General features: G+C 46.5%; 2 protein-coding genes across 2 annotated transcripts in view; one reads left to right on the top strand and one right to left on the bottom strand.

Moving 5' to 3' along the window:
- Positions 1–20,066, top strand: part of LOC132835828 (glutamate--cysteine ligase regulatory subunit-like) — a 59,735-nt gene that overhangs the window by 28,457 nt on the left and 11,212 nt on the right. The window lies entirely within an intron of this gene.
- The window catches only part of LOC132835826 (uncharacterized), a 40,228-nt gene continuing 24,710 nt past the window's right edge, over positions 4,549–20,066 (bottom strand). Inside the window, exons 4-9 of the mRNA XM_060854918.1 lie at positions 19,220–19,294; positions 17,296–17,370; positions 15,363–15,437; positions 8,933–9,036; positions 7,240–7,316; positions 4,549–4,618 (exon numbers count right to left, since the gene is read on the bottom strand). Coding sequence (XP_060710901.1) covers positions 4,558–4,618; positions 7,240–7,316; positions 8,933–9,036; positions 15,363–15,437; positions 17,296–17,370; positions 19,220–19,294 — 467 coding nt within the window. The 3' untranslated portion in view covers positions 4,549–4,557. The remainder of the gene's footprint in view (positions 4,619–7,239; positions 7,317–8,932; positions 9,037–15,362; positions 15,438–17,295; positions 17,371–19,219; positions 19,295–20,066) is intronic.

Genomic DNA, 20,066 nt, shown 5'->3' with positions numbered 1-20,066 from the left:
CCACTCTGTAGGGATTCGATTCTATCTTTAAAGGTGTACTACCATATTTGTGTCACATTAAGACCTTGGGGGGGAAGGGATGGAGGATGGGGGTCAGGTTCGCACAGTTGGCTGGACAGCTGGCTTATGGTGCAGAGTGATGTGTGGGTTCGATTCCCATCACCAGCTGAGGCTACCCTGAAGGACTCTCCTTCTCAACGTCTCCCCTATCCTGAGACATGGTGACTCTCAGGTTAAACCCAGTCTCTCTCTCTCTCTCTCTCTCTCTCTCTCTTTCTCTTTCTCTCTCTCTTTCTCTCTCTCTCTCTCTCTCTCTCTGTCTGTCTTTCTCTCTCTCTCTCTCTCTCTCTCTCTCTCATGAGAGACCAGCGTGATGGTCTGGTACGACTATAATGACTGTTCACTTTATACCGACATACAGGTGTCTCTTAAAGGGACATTAATCCTGAGCTGCAGTACACAATCCCTGCTGGTTTTCCCTCATTGGGAATGTCCAGGGGATTACCCTTCCATCCTAGAGACTCTGATACGATGTTAACTGGTGGCCTTTCTCCTTGGTGGTGCTCTGGGTAGGCAACGATGTGGAGAAGGGGGTGGTTCATTTCCAAATCACGGGGCAGTGATATTAATAAAATGATTGAGGTTTCTCGAACCTGAGTGTCGCCAGCAAAGCAGAACCACAGCGAGCAGATTTCACAAGTCAAAAGGATCTGTCTCTAAGCAACAGGAACATAGACCGCAGTTTTACACATGTCAGTTTGACATCTCAGTCTGTGAAGCCGCCCCCTAAACCTGTGTCCTGCTGAAGCAGCAGGGTAAAGCGCAGAAATCAGCAGAGACTGGTTCACCCACTGCCTGCAAAACTTCACAAGGGGGACGTTCTCAATCTTTCTATCACTTCGATTAGATAAGGAACATGCAGGAGAGACGCAGTAGATGTTATCTCTGACCATAACTTGTACATTGCACTCGGAAAGAGCAACAACAAACTTATCTCTAAACTGTGCTTCTTAGAGAAAGTAAAGAGCAAAAAAATCATTCTTGGCTACTTAAAGTTTCATCAGTTTTGGATTCATTTCACAATGCTTCCTGGATTGAATGGAATATAGCTGAGACGGCAAACTTTCTGGGTTCCCACAGACTTCAGACAACACTCCAGGGACAGGGTAACAACACCACACAGTTCTCCCTATCAGACCATAGGGCACTCTCTCATCACAGAGAGGGACGGACAACTGAAGGAGAGTTTAACCATCGGGGAGAGGTTGAGATGGAGAGTCCTTTGTTGTAAGCTCAGCCCAGTGCAGGAACTGGACCCACACTGTTGCCATCACACAAGCCAGCTGCCAAGAGAAAAGGCCTTTGTTCGATCCTTCAAATACCACATCCAGTTTCGGAGGTTGTGAGCTGTAATATAGACCTTGCCACATCAGAGGAATGCTGCTGAAGGCAAAATTACATCAGGGTAATCTGATCAAAACGATGTCCATATTCAAACAGCAGGGATGGGATGGGAAAATAGATTCAGACGGGTAGGCTGTTTGATGGTGGGAGTGGACTCTCGGATTGAGTATAGAAGCAAAGAGGTTCTTCTGCAGCTGTACAGGGCCCTGGTGAGACCACACCTGGAGTACTGTGTGCAGATCTGGTCTCCAAATTTGAGGAAAGACATTCTGGCTATTGAGGGAGTGCAGCGTAGGTTCACGAGGTCATTTCCTGGAATGGCGGGATTACCTTACATTGAAAGACTGAAGCGACTGGGTTTGTATACCCTTGAGTTTAGAAGACTGAGAGGGGATCTGATTGAGACATATAAGATTATTAAAGGATAGGACACTGTGGAGGCAGGAAACATGTTTCCGCTGATGGGTGAGTGCTGAACCAGAGGACACAGCTTAAAAATACGGGGTAGACCATTTAGGACAGAGATGAGGAGAAACTTCTTCACCCAGAGAGTGGTGCTGTGTGGAATGCTCTGCCCCAGAGGGCAGTGGAGGCCCAGTCTCTGGATTCATTTAAGAAAGAATTGGATAGAGCTCTCAAGGATAGTGGAATTAAGGGTTATGGAGATAAGGCAGGAACAGGATACTGATTAAGGATGATCAGCCATGATCATATTGAATGGTGGTGCAGGCTCGAAGGGCAGAATGGCCTACTCCTGCATTTATTGTCCATTGTCCATTCAGGTTCAACCAACCAGAGTGGGCAGTAAATGTGGCCCTGGGGAAGTTTCTGTTGTGGGTGTGTGAGAGAAGCAGAGGTATGTGTAGGCCACTTTTATCTGTATGTGGGTTTGTGAGTACGTGGTTGAACTGGGTGGAGTGTGTGTGTGTGTGTTTATTTTAATTCATTTATGGGATGTGGACATCACCGGCCACGCAAATATTTATTACTCATCAGTTGAGAGTCAACCACATTGCTGTGGGTCTGGAGTCACATGTAGGCCAGACCGGATAAGGATGGCAGATTCCCTTCCCGAAAGGCATGAGGAAACCAACAATCAGCAACAGTTTCATGGTCATCATTAGACTCTTAATCCCAGACTTTAAAAAAAATTCAAATTCGAACATCTGCTATGGTGGGATTTAAATGTGGGTCCCCAGGACATTGTCTGGGTCTCTGGATTAATACCCAAGTGATAACACCACTATGGAGGTGTGTGTGTGTGTGTGAGTGTGCGTGTCTGTGTCTGTGTCTGTGTCTGTGTGAGTGTGTGTATGTGTGTGTGTGTGTGTGTGTGTGTGTGTGTGTGTGAGTGAGTGTGTGAGTGAGTGTGTGAGTGTGTGTGTGAGTGTGTGTGTGTCTGAATCAACAAGACATTTGGGTTACAAAGTGTGTTTGAAATAAAAACCAATATTCTTCAGCAATCATTTAATGAATTAGGTGTAAAAATACAGACAGCAAGAGACTGCCAAAGTGGTTTATGACTCGGCTTTACCTTCCTCTTCAGCATGTTTCGAATCCTTCTCCAATAACAATGTTGTGGTTCCTCCCGGGGGAAAGACCAGTTATTGTCCCAGTCCATTTCCCAAAACCTGCTTCAATCTTCAGTATCAGTATTTACAAATTACAACCCAGTATTCGGAGTAGGCAAACAACCTGCTAATTCAACATCCGATCTCAACCATCAACTTTAGAGACTTTCCACATTTCTAACAAGCATGTAGAGAATAAAGAGGATAAAGAACAGAGACACAATCATCATAAAACCAAGCACAGTGAGCACAGACACACTGCAGGGCTGCGGGGGTGGATGGGGGTGTGTGTGTGTGTGTGTGTATGTGTGTGTGTTGTGTGTGTGTGGTCTGTGTGTGTGTTATGTGTGGTCTGTGTGTGTGTTGTGTATGTGTTGTGTGTGTGCGTGAGTGTGTGTTGTGTGTGTGCATGTGTGTGCGTGTGCGCGTTGTGTGTGTGTGTGATGTGTGTGTGTGGTGTGTGTGTGTTGTGTGTGGTCTGTATGTGTGTTGTGTGTGTCTGTGTGTGTGTTGTGTGTGTCCGTGTGTGTGTTGTGTATGTGTTGTGTGTGTGCGCGTGTGTGTGTGTGATGTGTGTGTGTGGTGTGTGTGTGTTGTGTGTGGTCTGTATGTGTGTTGTGTGTGTCTGTGTGTGTGTTGTGTGTGTCCGTGTGTGTGTTGTGTATGTGTTGTGTGTGTGCGCGTGTGTGTGTGTGTGCGCGTGTGTGCGTTGTGTGTGTGTGTGATGTGTGTGTGTGGTGTGTGTGTGTTGTGTGTGGTCTGTATGTATGTTGTGTGTGTCTGTGTGTGTGTGTTGTGTGTGTCCGTGTGTGTGTTGCGTATGTGTTGTGTGTGTGTTGTGTATGTGTTGTGTGTGTGTGTGTATCTGTGTGAGTGTGTGTCTGTGAGTGTGTGTGTGGTCTGTGTGTTGTGTGTGCGTGTGTGTGCGCGCGTGTGGTCTGTGTGTGTTGTGTGTGTGTGGTGTGTGTGCGTGTTGTGTGTGTGTGGTGTGTGTGTGTGTTGTGTGTGTGTGTTGTGTGTGTCTGTGTGTGTGTTGTGTGTGGTCTGTGTGTGTGTTGTGTGTGTCTGTGTGTGTGTATATGTGTGAGTGTGTGTCTGTGAGTGTGTGTGTGGTCTGTGTGTTGTGTGTGTGTGTGTGCGCGCGCGCGTGTGTGGTCTGTGTGTGTTGTGTGTGTGTGTGTGTGAGAGAGAGAGGATAGATATAACTAATAGCTATCACTTGATCCATCTTAGCTCAATTTCCCAGAGTAAGAAACCCATCCCTGTTGCTGTTGCATTTATATAGTGCCGTTAGCATCCCATGTTCCTTTACAGGAGTGTCACCAGGCAATATGTGGCACTGACAGGTGATTACACAGAGCTCAGTCAAACACATGAACTGGAAGGGTAGACATTCAGAAGTTTGGTCCAAGGAAGTAAATCTCAGCTGGAGGACAGACAGGTTCATAAGAGATCATCTCCCTGCGTCAGTGGGTTCCCCAGGTCAGCAAGTGAGCAGTTTTTGTCTTGAAAATCCTAGTAACATATTCCAGCAATGTCATCTGTGTCTTCCACTCACACACCTCCGCACACGCCACGTTGGTTAAGGTTCCATCGTGTAGCAAACCAGATCCCTTGGAATCAGCTGCTTGTGGAACACGCACCTGGAGACGGAAGCAACGTGCCCCTTTTAAATAATTCAGCAACACCGACACCACTTCTTCATCTCTCTACAGTTGCCCAGGGCAATACTTGTCACTCTTACTTGTGGCCTACAAGATCTTGCTGTGTACAGGTGGCATTGAATTACCATTAGACCAGGAGCCCATATGACATAGGAGCAGAAATTAGACCATTCGGCCCATCGAGTCTGCTCCGCCATTCAATCATGGCTGATAGATTTTTCAACCCCATTCTCCCGCTGTCTCCCTCCAACCTTTGACCCCCTTGGCAATCATGAACCTCTGGTTTACATCCCTTTACTCTAAGGCTGTGCCCTGGGGTCCTTGTCATCCCTGCCAGTTACACAGAACATACGGTCTAGAAACAGGCTCAGCTAATCTGTGCGAATCCTGACATTCCACACCAATTCCTTAACTCCACTTCTCCCCCCCCAAACCCTCAACCTTTCACAACATCTTTCTGTTCCCTCTAATTTCATGTACTGGTCTAAATTCCTGTCAAAAATGCCTGACTTACAGGGGGATGTGCGATTCACAAACCTCCAACTCATGAACACATGCTCTCACAAAAGCAATCACATGCAGGAGTATGATTTTTGAAGGCGTGGCTCAGTGGTTAGCACTGCTGCCTCGCAGCGCCAGGGACCAGGGTTCGATTCCCGCCTCGGGCAACTCTCTGTGTGGATTTCCTCTGGGTGCTCCAGTTTCGTCCCACAATCTAAACCTGTGCCGGTTAGATGGGTTGGCCCTTAGCATCCAGGGTTGTGTAGGTTAGATCAGTTAGCCAGAGGAAATGCAGGATTACAGACAAGAGGCGAGTCTGGGTGGGATGCTGTTTGGAGGGTTGGTGTGGACTTGTTGGGCCAAATGGCCTGTTTCCACATTGTAGGGATTCCATTTGACCATTTTCTTTACGTGTGTATAGATCAACTTGGGAACGGACTCTAGACAGAACTCATTCACAACCTGGGCACTGCCTGTAATTTGCCATCTTCATTCCTCATTAAACCCACTCTCTGGATAAAGATATTCCTCCTTCTTTTCCTATCAGGGTGACACTTTTATGGCTTTAAGAGGTGTGTTTTGTCCTGGTTTCTTTTAGAGAGAGATTGGGGGATAGAAGATGAGCAGTCCATGAGAAGATAAACAACATGTGAATCCATTTTTAAAAGTTGGAACAATACGAGCAGCCTGACAGCGTGTGGTCAAGCTTTCCTAGAACGAGGATTTTTTGAGTTAGCTTTCAGGAATTATTGCTGAGGTCTCTGCAGGGCTGGAAGTCAGTAATCCCTTCCAGCTGCTACACTCATACTCTCCAAATTGTCTTTTGGTGTTTCCTCCTAGATTGGAGAACTGCATGTGAGACAATCTGTTTTCTAAAGTTACTTTTTTGCCAAAGGGTGTGTTTATAGGAAGTTACTGTAGAGGAATAGTTAATTAGTAATTATAATCTATTAGAACATAGAACATTACAGCGCAGTACAGGCCCTGTGGCCCTCAATGTTGCGCCAACCTGTCATACCAAAGTGAAGTCCATCTATCCTACACTGTTCCATTTTCGTCCATATGCCTATCCAATGATCATTTAAATGGCCTTAAAGTTGGTGAGTCTACAACTGTTAAAGGCAATGTTTGTCCTGCCCCTACTACTCTCTGAGTAAAGAACCTAACCTGACATCTGTCCTATATTTATCACCCTTCAATTTAAAGCTACTTCTTCTCATGCTAGCCAACACCATCCTTGGAAAAAGGCCCTCACTCTCCATCCTGTCTAACTCTCTGATTATCTTATATGTCTCAACTAAGTCACCTCTCAACCTTCTTCTCTCCAACAAAAACAGCCTCAGCTCCCTCAGAGAATGCTGGAGAAACTCAGCAGTAACGATGCAGAGAGAAACAGTTGACGTTTCTGAAGAAGAGTCATATCAGACCCAAAATGTTAACTCCGTTTATCTCTGCACCGATGCTGCCAGACCTGCTGAGTTTCTCCAGCAATTTCTGTCTTTGTTTCAGATTTCCAGTATCCGCAGTTCTTTGATTAACTATATGATCCTTGCTGACCATCACGGTCATGCTGAGTGGTACCAGTCTGTGGCTGGGATAGTTCGCTACCATCTCCCTCTGTCCCTGTCTTTATCTTGGTTTACGATGGGAACGGTAAACCAGTATTGAGTCTCAAATGGAAAAGACTCTTTTGTGGGACGTGGGCATCGCTGTCTGGGCCCAGAATTTATTGCCCATCCCTAGTTGCCCCCTTGAGAAGGTGGGGGGGTGAGCTGCCTTCTTGAACCGATGCAGTCCACCTGCTGTGGGTTGACCCACAATGTCCTTAGGGAGGGGATTCCAGGATTTTGACCCTGAAGGAACAGCGAGATATTTCCAAGTCAGGATGGTGAGTGGTTTGGAGGGGAATTGAAGGTGGTGGTGTTCCCATGTATCTGCTGCCCTGCAAAATTGTACCTGCATGTTTTATTTAATGGTAGCACTGTCCCTTGACACTGTTTTATCTTCTGACCATTTGCCCTAACTAATACTCTGCTGTCTGTGTGGAGAGGGGCTATTTGAAATAGACCATGGTGACTGAAAGCAAAATATTGAGTTACCTTGCAGTGGCTGTGTTGTTAACCGATGTCACCTCGCACTGGATATCAATACAGGGCTTATTCTCCTGCTTTGCAGACTGTGTAGAGAATAAGTACGCAGTTACTACCTGTAAAGTGGGTTCACTGGAGAGTACGGGCTTAGTCGTCATGTAATAGCACGAGAAAAGGCCTTTCGGCCCATTGAGTACAGTGGTCAAAAACAGGCAACCTAAATTCTAATCCCATTTCCCAACTCTTGGCTAGTAGTCTTGGTATCACAAGTGCATATCAAAATCCTTCCTCAACGTGATGAGGGTTTCTGCCTCTCCTACGCTCACAGGCAGCGAGTTCTAGACTCCCAACACCCTCCAGGTGAAATGGTTTTATCTCCCTTCTTCTCTAAACCGCCTGCCCCTCACCTTCAATCGTTGCCCCCTAGTCATTGATCCCTTGCTCAAGGGGACAGGTCTCCCCGTCTACCCTGAAGTGAAATGTCAACCCCATGCAGAGTCAGATAGGTTTCCAAGGCTAACACACCTAATGAGAAATGAGGAGGAACTAACCTGTGTGGAGGAGTTCTGTTGTACTCACCCGGACAAAAAACTATCAAGACTGGCCATTGTGGAAGGGGTTGGTATACCTGCCTCAGAGTGGGGCACTGGGGACAGGGGTTAGCTGGTTAGGAGAGGAGGGGAGGTGTGGCGTTGGGCAGCACAGTAGCTCAGTGGTTAGCACTGCTCCCTCACAGCGCCAGGGAACCAGGTTTAATTCCAGTCTCTGACGACAGACTGTGTGGAGTTTGCACGTTCTCCCCGTGTCTGCGTGGGTTTCCTCCGGGTGCTCCGGTTTCCTCCCACAGTCCAAAGATGTGCAGGTCAGGTGAATTGGCCATGCTAAATTGCCCGTAGTGTTAGGTAAGGGGTAAATGTAGGGGTATGGGTGGGTTTCGCTTCGGCGAGTCGGTGTGGACTTGTTGGGCCGAAGGGCCTGTTTCCACACTGTAAGTCTAAGTCTAAGTCTAAGTCTAAGTCTAAGTCTAAGTCTAAGTCTAAGACTGCCTGTGAGAAGTTTGCGCACTCTCCCCGTGTCTGTGTGGGTTTCCTCTGGGTGCTCCGGTTTCCTGTCTCAGTCTGAAGGTGTGTAGGTCAGGGTGGATTGGCCATGCTAAATTTCCCATAGTGTGCAAGGAGGTGCAGGCTACATGCGTTAACCATGGGTAATGCAGGGTTACAAGAATGGGTGCAGGTCTGGGTGGGGATGCTCTTCAGAGGGTTAGTGGGGACTTGATGGGCCGAATGGTTGTTTCCACGCAGTAGGGATTCTGCGATTAACCATTGCGACGTGTGCAGTGACTGGAATTGCTAATGGAAGGAGTGAAGTATTCCCCCGGTGGACATGTGACACAGCGGGCATTGTATCTGCTTCTGGGAGCAGGAGCAGAGTGGTCAGCATTAAGTCCACAGTGGCAACGTTGATAACCCAGTCAAACAAGGTCAGCGTCTAGGACTACAACAGAGGTAAACCGGGAGAGATTCCTGGCCAGCCACATGATGGAGAGAAACTGTAGGGCCCCTAACATTACCTCCTGTAACTCCACACTGGAACGTGCTGGGCAAATTAGCACATTTGGAATCCCTGAGTGAACAGCAACGTCCAAATCCAGAGCTCCATAAGACCACATTGCCATTTCCACTGTGTGTTAGGACAGACATACCTGTGTTCCATTGTTTTCTTCAGCTGTCTTGTTCAGGTCAGACTGTTTTGATGTAAAACGATAACATTGTCCTTTCGTCAAACATTGTTTCTCAGTAAAATTCCCTGGTGGTAAAAAAATGAGGCACCCAAACGTTTTCTCAAGACCATTGTCGGTTTACTGAGCGCAAGTAGGTAATGTCATTTCAGAGTAAAAAATGAGGTCTGCAGATGCTGGAGATCACAGCTGCAAATGTGTTGCTGGTCAAAGCACAGCAGGTTAGGCAGCATCTCAGGAATAGAGAAATCGACGTTTCGAGCATAAGCCCTTCATCAGGAAACGTCTGCACATCACAACTTATTGCACATCACTTGATGTAGGGATTAATGGTAAATGGCGACATTTTCATATCTCTTACAATCAGCCACACACACATGACAGGAGAAAACATTTTTACTGAACCTCAGAATGGCTACAGAGATGTTATTTCAGCAGTGTTTTAGCCAATGAAAAGGTGGTCATACTGTGGGAAAAGCAGCACATTTTACAGTTCCAGGTGCTGACGTGTCCTGTTCCTGAACACAGCCCATCCCTCCTTCCCACTTTGCATGGAATCATCGGAATTAAGAGCATAGAAAGAGGCCATTTGGCCCATCAAGTCTGAGCAGGCACACAAAGAGCTACCCAACCTATTCCCCATCATCTGGCTCTGGGTCAGTAACCTTGTAAGTCATGATAGCGCTACAGGAGTGCCAAATGTGAGTTAAAAGTAATGAGGGTTCATCTCTCTACCATCCCTTCAGGCAATGCGGTCCAGAAACCCCTCTCCCTCAGATCTTGGGTGAAAGAAATTTCTCAATTCACCCCTAATCTTTTTTCTCAATTCCATTCAACGGCCCAATGGTATTGAACTCTCTGCTAACGGATACAGGTCCTGTTTAAAACGAGAAGAATGATTTTTTTCTCTCTCTCTTCAAAGCCCATGAGCCAGTGGGAACTTTTCCCAGGAGTGTAGGGGACCTCACTGAATATTGGTAAGGCTGAGCTAGACAGTATCTCGATGAGCAAGGACAGCCCAGGGACGGGATGTGCAAGACTGAGTTGAGACCACAATCAGATCACTCATGACCTTCTCGGGAGCTGGCACAGGTTCGAGGGGTCAAATGGTCTACTCCAGTTCCTGGTTCAGATGTTCACACCCATTTATAAGCTTGAGAATGTTAAGCACTGCAACTAAACGTCCCCTTGGCCTCTCTTATTCCAAAACAATCCAGTCTATCCAATCTCTCCTTGCAGCTGAAACTCACCAGTCTTTACAAACCTGCTGTGACCTCTTGAAACATGATTGAGTTCCTTCATTAAGTTTAGGATATGGCCCAGTGCATGAGGATGATTGTGGCACTGTACTAGTGTCCCTACCTCTGGGCTGGATAGACCAGGGTTTCAAGTCCCACATATTCCAGAGGATATCTGAGCGGGTTGATGAGTGATATCGAAACCCCCCCAGCTGTAACTGCACAGTCCCAGCATGCATTTCCCTCTGCCTGACCTTATTTATTAATAAAAGGCCCTCAAGCTGACGAGAATTTTAAATATTGCAATACATCTTGATCTGAATATGTACAAACAATTAAGGACAACAGAATAATGGAGTTACTCAGAGCAAGAATGTCAGTAAATTCACATTTCCTCAGTATGAGATTCCTGCTGGATTGTAACATAAAGACTCACAAGGATATACTCTGAGACCACTCACTGTTGACATCTAGAGCATAGAACAGTACAGCACAGTACAGGCCCTTCAACCCTCGATGTTCTGCCAACCTTTAATCCTACTCTAAGATCAGACTAACCTACATACCCTTCATTTTACTATCATCCAAGTGCCTATCCAGGAGTTGCTTAAATGTCCCTAATGTCCCTGACTCTACTCCCACTGCTGGCAATGCATTCCACACACCCACCACTCTGTGTGTAAAGAACCTACCTCCGACATCTCTCCTAAACCTTCCTCCAATCACCTTAAAATTATGACCCCTTGTGACAGTCATTTCTGCCATGGGATAAAGTCTCTGTCTATCCACTCTATCTATGCCTCTCATTATTTTGTACACCTCTATCAAGTCACCTCTCATCCTTCTTCTCTCCAATGAGAAAAGTCCTAACTCCCTCAACCTTTCTTCATAAGACATTCCCTCCAGTCCAGGCAGCATCCTGGGAAATCTCCTCTGCACTCTCTCTAAAACTTCCAAAACCTTCCTATAATGAGGCGACCAGAACAGAACACAATATTCCAAGTGTGGTCTAACCAGGGTTTTATAGAGCTGCAGCATAATCTCGTGGCTCTTAAACACTATCCCCCTGCTAATGAAAGCCAACACACCATACACCTTCTTAATAACCCTATCAACTTTGGTGGCAACTTTGAGGGATCTATGGATGTGGACCCCAAGATCCCACCGTGCCTCCACATTGTAAAGAATCCTGACTTTAACCCTGTATACTGCATTCAAATTTGACCTTCCAAAATGAGTCACGTCACACTTTTCCAGGTTGAACTCCATCTGCCACTTCTCAGCCCAGCTCTGCATCCTATCAATATCCTGTTGCAATCTACAACAGCCCTCCACACTATCCACAATTCCACCAACTTTCATGTCATCAGCAAACTTACTAATCCACCCCTCCACTTCCTCATCCTAGTCATTGAGAAAAATCATAAAGAGCAGAGGTCCCAGAACAGATCCCTGTAGGACACCCCTGGTCACTGAGCTCCAGGCTGAACACTTTCCATCTACTACCACCCTCTGTCTTCTATGGCCCAGCCAATTCTGTATCCAGACGGGCAAAGTTCCCTGTATCCCATGCCTCCTTACTTTCTGAATGAGCCTATCATGGGGAGCCTGATCAAACACCCTGCTAAAGTCCACATACACCACATCCACTGCTCTACCTTCATCAAATAATTCAATAAAGTTTGTGAGGTATGACCTGCCCCTCAAAAGCCATAGTGACAACATCGAAATCCCAGGTACCATCCCATGCTGCAAGTTCACCCACCTTATTCCGGATGCTCCTGGCGTTGAAGTAGACACACTACAAACACACCTTTGTCTGCCAGTGCCCTCTTGTGACCTTGAGACCTTAGTTCTGACCTCACTACTCTCAACCTCCGTATACTTGGATTACAATTTTCGTTCCCATTCCCCTGTTGAATTAGTTTAAACTCACCTGAAGAGCATTAGCACATCATCCCTCCCCAGGATATTGGCACCCCTCTAGTTCAGGTGAAGACCATCCTGATTATAGAGTAGATTCTGATCTATCCCAGAAAGAGCTCCAATTATCCAGGAATCCAAAACCCTCCCTCCTGTACCATCCCTAAAGCCACATGTTCACCTGCTCTCTCTCCCTATTCCTCATCTCGCTAGCACGTGGCATGGACAACTAACCAGGGATAGCAACTCTTCGTTCTAGCTCTAAGTTTTCACCCCAGCTCCCTGAATTTTGCCTTAAATCCCCATCTCTCTTCCTACCTATGTCATTGGTGCCTAGGTGGACCATGACTTGGGGCTGCTCCCCCTCCCTCTCAAGGATCCCGAAAACACAATCCAAGACATCACGAACCCTGGCACCTGGGAGGCAACACACCAACCGTGAGTGTCTCTGGTCCCCACAGAACCTCCTGTCTATCCCCCTAACTATGGAGTCCCCAATGACTACTGCTCTGCTCCTCTTCCCCCTTCCCTTCTGAACAACAGGGAAAGATTCTGTACCAGAGACCTGTAACGCCCTGGCTTACCCCAGCAGTATCCTTGTTATTGAGGGGAACGGCCACAGGGGATCACTGTACTGCCTGTCTGTTCCCTTTCCATCCCCTAACGGCAACCCACCTACCTTCTTCTTGTACCTGAGGTGTGACTACCTCCCTGCAACTCCTCCCAATAACCCCCTCCATCTCCCGAATAATCCGAAGTTCATCCATCTCCAGCTCCAATTCCCTGGTGCGGTTTCCAAGGAGCTGGTGTTGGGTGCACTTCTCACAGATCGAGTCAGCAGGGACACTAGTGGTGACCCTTCCTTCCCACATTCTGCAGGAGGAACATTCAACTGCCCTAACCTCTATTCCCACTATTCTATATTCCCAATGAGTCTACTGAAAAGTGTCCATTCCACCTATACATGAGGTACGTTTTTATATATTTCAAATTTATCATCCCATTGGGCCTCTGGTCCTGGCTGTCACACCTCTCACTTCAACTGCTGCCGAACAATGTGACCCCCTTATCACCGAAATGCTCTCCCTCCACGAGATCTGACACCTGGCCTGGTTCATTGGCAAGCACCAAATCCAATATGGCCTCCCCTCTAGTCGGCCTATCCACGTCTTGAGTCAGCAATCCTCCCTGGACACACCTGACAAACTCTGCCTCCTTCCAAACTATTTGAACTAAGGAGGTTCCAATCAATATTGGGGAAGTTAAAGTCACCCGTGACAACAGCCCTGTTACTGCTGCAACTTTCCAAAATCTGCCTCGCAATCTGCTCCTCTGTGTCTCTGTTGCTAATGGGTGGCCTTTAGAAAACTCCCAAAAAAGTGACTGCTCCTCTCCTGTTTTTGACTTCCACCCAGACTGACTCCTCAATGATCTCCCTTTCTGCAGCTGTGATACTATCCCTGACTAGCAATGCCAGCCCCCCCACCTCTTTTACCTCTCCCATCCCCACCACCCCCATTCCTTTTGGATTCCTGGAACATCCAAAAACCGTTTCAGCTGAATTATCTTCTGCACTTTGCCACAACTTGCTGAAAGGAATGAAGATTTGAGAGAAACGGTAACCTCACACAGACATTCATTCACTGAGACACAGCAAGGAGCTTAGATTAGATTACTTACAGTGTGGAAACAGGCCCTTCGGCCCAACAAGTCCACACCGAGCCTCCGAAACGCAACCCGCCCATACCCCTACATTTACCCCTTACCTAACACTACGGGCAATTTAGCACGGCCAATTCACCTAACCCGCACATCTTTGGACTGTGGGAGGAAACCGGAGCACCCGGAGGAAACCCACGCAGACACGGGGAGAACGTGCAAACTCCACACAGTCAGTCGCCTGAGGCCGGAATTGAACCTGGGTCTCTGGCGCTGTGAGGCAGCAGTGCTAACCACTGTGCCACCGTGCCGCCCACAAGCTGAGACCAACAACAGCACTAAATACAATCCCGTCGGGTTTCAGAAACAGTGGGAGGTTGAAACCATTGACCCTAATTATCACAGACATAAACAAAAGGAAACAAGCTCCATTGCACATTGTCATGACCTGTAGACCTTCAAACCATGGCTTGGGGTCACTCGGGAAACCAGCAGGCAGTTTGGCACAGCAAGATTCCACAAATAGCCAAGCGACAATGAGATTGGCTGAGTGGTTAGTTCTGCTGCCTCACAGTGACAGGGACCCAGGTTTGATTCCAGCCTCAGGCAACTGTCTGTGTGGAGTTCTCCCCGTGTCTGCGTGGGCTTCCTCTGGGTGCTCCGGCTTCCCCCCAGAGTCCGAAGGTTAGGGTGGATTGGCCACGGGAAATTGCCAAAAGCGTGCAAGCTATGTTGGTTAGCCATGGGAAATGCAGGGTTACAGGGACTGGGGGTCGGTGGAAATCAATGGGATTTGACAAGGGGAGTCACAGGAATGTTGATCTCACAACAGTTAACATCTTTCCACCATCTCTCACCTCACCAAAGATTAACACATGGAACGACACTTGGAACTAGAATTGCAAGCAATAAACATTCAATGGCACATCTTGTCTCTGATGGAGAGTCATCGAGACTCGAAACGTTAGCTTGCTGTCTCTCCATGGATGCTACCTGACCCACTGTGATCTCCAGTATTTTTGTTTACAGCACATTTTGCCTCTTCCTGGTATTATGCCCAACTCACTGAAGTGTGTGTGTGTGCTCCTTCTTCACAAAGACTGAGGTGACAATGTCAGAACATTCTAGAACAATCCCACTCCCTCCGAGCCCAGTGGTTACACTTCACTGTCTTTAAAGGTTGAGGAAAATAGATGGTAATGGAACAAAGTAGACATGGAAGTGACCTGAAATGCTGGAGTTCAGAATAATCTGCCTTCACATTATTTCTAACAAGGCCAATGCCCATGGTAATGGCAGTTTAAGCTGCAATAGGGGTAACCCTACACGATTTACGCTATGCATAAGGAAAGTCTTCCCCTCCCAATTTGTGAGTAACCAGGCCAGGGTAGGAGCCAATCCCTTGGGATGGAGATCTAGTGAAATGGGGTCAGATACATCCTGAGAGAGATAAAGTACTGGAGGAGAGAGAGACAATGTCACTGCTCCCTCCCCTGTTGACCGGAGGATGGTGGGAAGTTTTCGAAAACTGACATAAATCAAAAAAAACTTGCAAAGCCATTTCGAAAACTTACTATTTTTCCGAATTGTGTCGAGTTCGCTCATTATTTCCTCCTGTAGCAGTTTCACTGCATCTAGGATCATTGAGGCTGTAAAACAGATCAAACTCAACCTCTGATAGTGAAGATATATCAAGATACACCAGAGAATTTAAAGCAACCTTTTTCCTAAAGTGTGAGAAACATTTTGTTTCAAATTACTCGGACGTTCTTTCAAATGTTCTCACCTCTCACATCTAACTGCTCACTTCAATCGTTCAACCCTGAGGGTTTGTCCAGGGTAATGGCAGCAATCGCAATGTCATAACAGATAACATCTTCACACCATCTCTCACCTCACCCAAACTGAACACTTGTGTCTAGAATAGCAGACACGATGCCGTCACTGGGACACTGGCTGATCTAGTCTCCAGCTGGTGTCACAGTCAATAAAGTGAAGACTGTAACAAACACAGAAAATACTGGAGAAACTCAGCAGGTCTGGCAGTGTCTACAGAGAGAGGGAGAGTCAGAGTTAATTGTTGAGTCCAGAATGACTGTTCTTCAGAAGTGGTTGGGACTGCTTTATTTCAGTGAGACCGAACGCAGACTGGGTGACCGCTTTTCAGAGCATCTCTGCTCTGTCTGTACAAATGACCCTGCACCTCCTCCCCCCCAGTCAATTGCTGCCAGCCCAGTAAATCACCTCTCTCTCTCACACACACATTAACACTTCTGTCCTGGATCTGCTGCAAGGTGCCAATGAAGCACAACACAAGCTCGAGGAACAGTACCTCATTTTCCACGTGACAGCCTCAAGGTTTCCGGGATGTGGGGGTGCCGGTGTTGGACTGGGGCGGACAAAGTCAGGAGTCACATGACACCAGGTTATAGTCCAACAGGTTGATTTGAAATCACATGCTTTCGGAACGCTGCTCCTTCATGTGGTGAAATCTGGTCAAGTTTTCAACATTGAATTCTACTACTACATTGTGTCTGCTTTGTATTCTTCTTCCACTCTCACTCCCAATTCGGCCACAGCACTGGCATGTTTACTTTGCAATTAGTAGCGCGGATCCATTGTCTCAATTTTACACCTTTAATTTAAACCCTTTTTACGTCCCCTTCTGTGTTTTTATCCCCACTATCACCAACCCTTTAGTTATTTTGACTTGTTTCCCACACTCACTGATCTCTCCCTCCTCCTCTGCCTCTGTCTGGAGTATAAAAAGGGATCTATTTTTTAATCCCTTCATGTTCGGAAGGAGAGTCACCACACTCAAAATATTATCTCTGTTTTTCTCTCTCCACAGATGCTGCCAGACCTGCTGAGTTTCTCCAGCAATCTCTGGGCTTGCTTCAGATTTCCAGTGTCTGCAGTAATACAGTATATTAGAGTGAAAGGTGTGAGGTGTTACTTTTCTCAAAGACTGAGATCATTCGTGACAATGTCAGAACATTCCAGAACATTCCTGCGCCCTCCGTCCCCAATGGTTACCCTTCAACATCTTGAAAGGTTGAGGAAATTAGTTGATAATGGACAGCAGCAAACATTGCAGTGAACTGAAACTCTGGAGCATAGAATAAACTTCCTTCACGTTGTTTCTCAATGCCCATCATTATTGGAGCTTAACCCAACAATAGAAACACAATTTACAGAATGTATAAGGAAGCTCTTCCCCTCCCAATTTCTGAGTGACCAGGTCAGGGTGGGAACCAATCCATTGGGATGGAGATCCATCAAAATGCACTCAGATCAGCCCTGAGAGAGATACTGGAGGGAAGTGAGACATTAAAGGCTGAGAGAGTGAGAGAGAGAGAGAGAGAGAGAGAGATTCAGAGAGAGACAGAGAAAGATTCAGAGGGAGACAGAGAGAGGCTCCCTCCCCTGTTAGCCAGAGAATGGTGGAGAGCTTTCAAAAACTGACATAAATCAAAAACGACTTTCAGAAACGTTTTGAGAACTTACCATTTTTTCGAATTGTGTCGAGTTCGCTCATTATTTCCTCCCGCATCAGTTCCACAGCATCTAGGATCATTGAGGCTGTAAAACAGATCAAACTCAACCTCTGATAGTGAAGATATAACAACCCGACAAGACACACCAGAGAATTTAAAGTGACCTTTTCCCTAAAGTTGTTTCAAATTACTCGGACGTTCTTTCAAATGTTCTCACCTCTCACATCTAAATGCTCACTTCAATCGTTCAACCCTGAGGGTTTGTCCAGGGTAATGGCAGCAATCGCAATGTCATAACAGATAACATCTTCACACCATCTCTCACCTCACCCAAACTGGACACTTGTGTCTAGAATAGCAGACACGATGCCGTCACTGGGACACTGGCTGATCTAGTCTCCAGCTGGTGTCACGGTCAATAAAGTGAAGACTGTAACAAACACAGAAAATACTGGAGAAACTCAGCAGGTCTGGCAGTGTCTACGGAGAGAGGGAGAGTCAGAGTTAATTGTTGAGTCCAGAATGACTGTTCTTCAGAAGTGGTTGGGACTGCTTTATATCAGTGAGACCGAACGCAGACTGGGTGACCGCTTTTCAGAGCATCTCTGCTCTGTCTGTACAAATGACCCTGCACCTCCTCCCCCCCAGTCAATTGCTGCCAGCCCAGTAAATCACCTCTCTCTCTCTCACACACACATTAACACTTCTGTCCTGGATCTGCTGCAAGGTGCCAATGAAGCACAACACAAGCTCGAGGAACAGTACCTCATTTTCCACGTGACAGCCTCAAGGTTTCCGGGATGTGGGGGTGCCGGTGTTGGACTCGGGCGGACAAAGTCAGGAGTCACATGACACCAGGTTATAGTCCAACAGGTTGATTTGAAATCACATGCTTTCGGAGCGCTGCTCCTTCATGTGGTGAAATCTGGTCAAGTTTTCAACATTGAATTCTACTACTACATTGTGTCTGCTTTGTATTCTTCTTCCACTCTCACCCCCAATTCGGCCACAGCACTGGCATGTTTACTTTGCAATTAGTAGCGCGGATCCATTGTCTCAATTTTACACCTTTAATTTAAACCCTTTTTACATCCCCTTCTGTGTTTTTATCCCCACTATCACCAACCCTTTAGTTATTTTGACTTGTTTCCCACACTCACTGATCTCTCCCTCCTCCTCTGCCTCTGTCTGGAGTATAAAAAGGGATCTATTTTTCAATCCCTTCATGTTCGGAAGGAGAGTCACCACACTCAAAATATTATCTCTGTTTTTCTCTCTCCACAGATGCTGCCAGACCTGCTGAGTTTCTCCAGCAATCTCTGGGCTTGCTTCAGATTTCCAGTGTCTGCAGTAATACAGTATATTAGAGTGAAAGGTGTGAGGTGTTACTTTTCTCAAAGACTGAGATAATTCGTGACAATGTCAGAACATTCCAGAACATTCCTGCGCCCTCCGTCCCCAATGGTTACCCTTCAACATCTTGAAAGGTTGAGGAAATTAGTTGATAATGGACAGCAGCAAACATTGCAGTAAACTGAAACTCTGGAGCATAGAATAAACTTCCTTCACGTTGTTTCTCAATGCCCATCATTATTGGAGCTTAACCCAACAATAGAAACACAGTTTACAGAATGTATAAGGAAGCTCTTCCCCTCCCAATTTCTGAGTGACCAGGTCAGGGTGGGAACCAATCCATTGGGATGGAGATCCATCAAAATGCACTCAGATCAGCCCTGAGAGAGATACTGGAGGGAAGTGAGACATTAAAGGCTGAGAGAGTGAGAGAGAGAGAGAGAGAGATTCAGAGAGAGACAGAGAAAGATTTAGAGGGAGAGAGAGAGAGGCTCCCTCCCCTGTTAGCCAGAGAATGGTGGAGAGCTTTCAAAAACTGACATAAATCAAAAACGACTTTCAGAAACGTTTTGAGAACTTACCATTTTTTCGAATTGTGTCGAGTTCGCTCATTATTTCCTCCTGTATCGGTTCCACAGCATCTAGGATCATTGAGGCTGTAAAACAGATCAAACTCAACCTCTGACAGTGAAGATATAACAACCCGACGAGACACACCAGAGAATTTAAAGTGACCTTTTCCCTAAAGTTGTTTCAAATTACTCAGACGTTCTTTCAAATGTTCTCACCTCTCACATCTAACTGCTCACTTCAATCGTTCAACCCTGAGGGTTTGTCCAGGGTAATGGTAGCAATCGCAATGTCATAACAGATAACATCTTCACACCATCTCTCACCTCACCCAAACTGAACACTTGTGCCCAGAATAGCAGACACGATGCCGTCACTGGGACACTGGCTGATCTAGTCTCCAGCTGGTGTCACGGACAATAAAGTGAAGATTGTAACAAACACAGAAAATACTGGAGAAACTCAGCAGGTCTGGCAGTGTCTACGGAGAGAGAGAGAGAGAGAAATAGAGTTAATCTTCAGGCCCAGAATGAATCCTATTTAGAAGTATAAGTGGTTGGAGATTCCTTACATTGGTGAGAGTGAAAAGGAGCCATTTTCCAACCACTTCCGGTTCTGAAGTAGAGACACCACACTCAAAATATTATCTCTGTTTCTGTATCTCCACAGATGCTGAAATACTCCAGCAATCTCTGTGTTTGTCTTAGATTCTGCGTCCACAGTATTCTGCCTTCATTAGAGTGAAGTCCGTGACTGAGTTTGTTGGTGACAATGCCAGAATATTCCAGAACATTCCCACTCACTCTGAGCACAGTGGTTACACTTCAACACCTTCAAAGGTTGTGAGAATTAGATGAT

This window comes from Hemiscyllium ocellatum, chromosome 45 (assembly GCF_020745735.1).
Source record: "Hemiscyllium ocellatum isolate sHemOce1 chromosome 45, sHemOce1.pat.X.cur, whole genome shotgun sequence".
In the NCBI taxonomy this organism is placed as follows: Eukaryota; Metazoa; Chordata; class Chondrichthyes; order Orectolobiformes; family Hemiscylliidae; genus Hemiscyllium; species Hemiscyllium ocellatum.
This window is presented reverse-complemented; position numbering and strand designations above follow the sequence as displayed.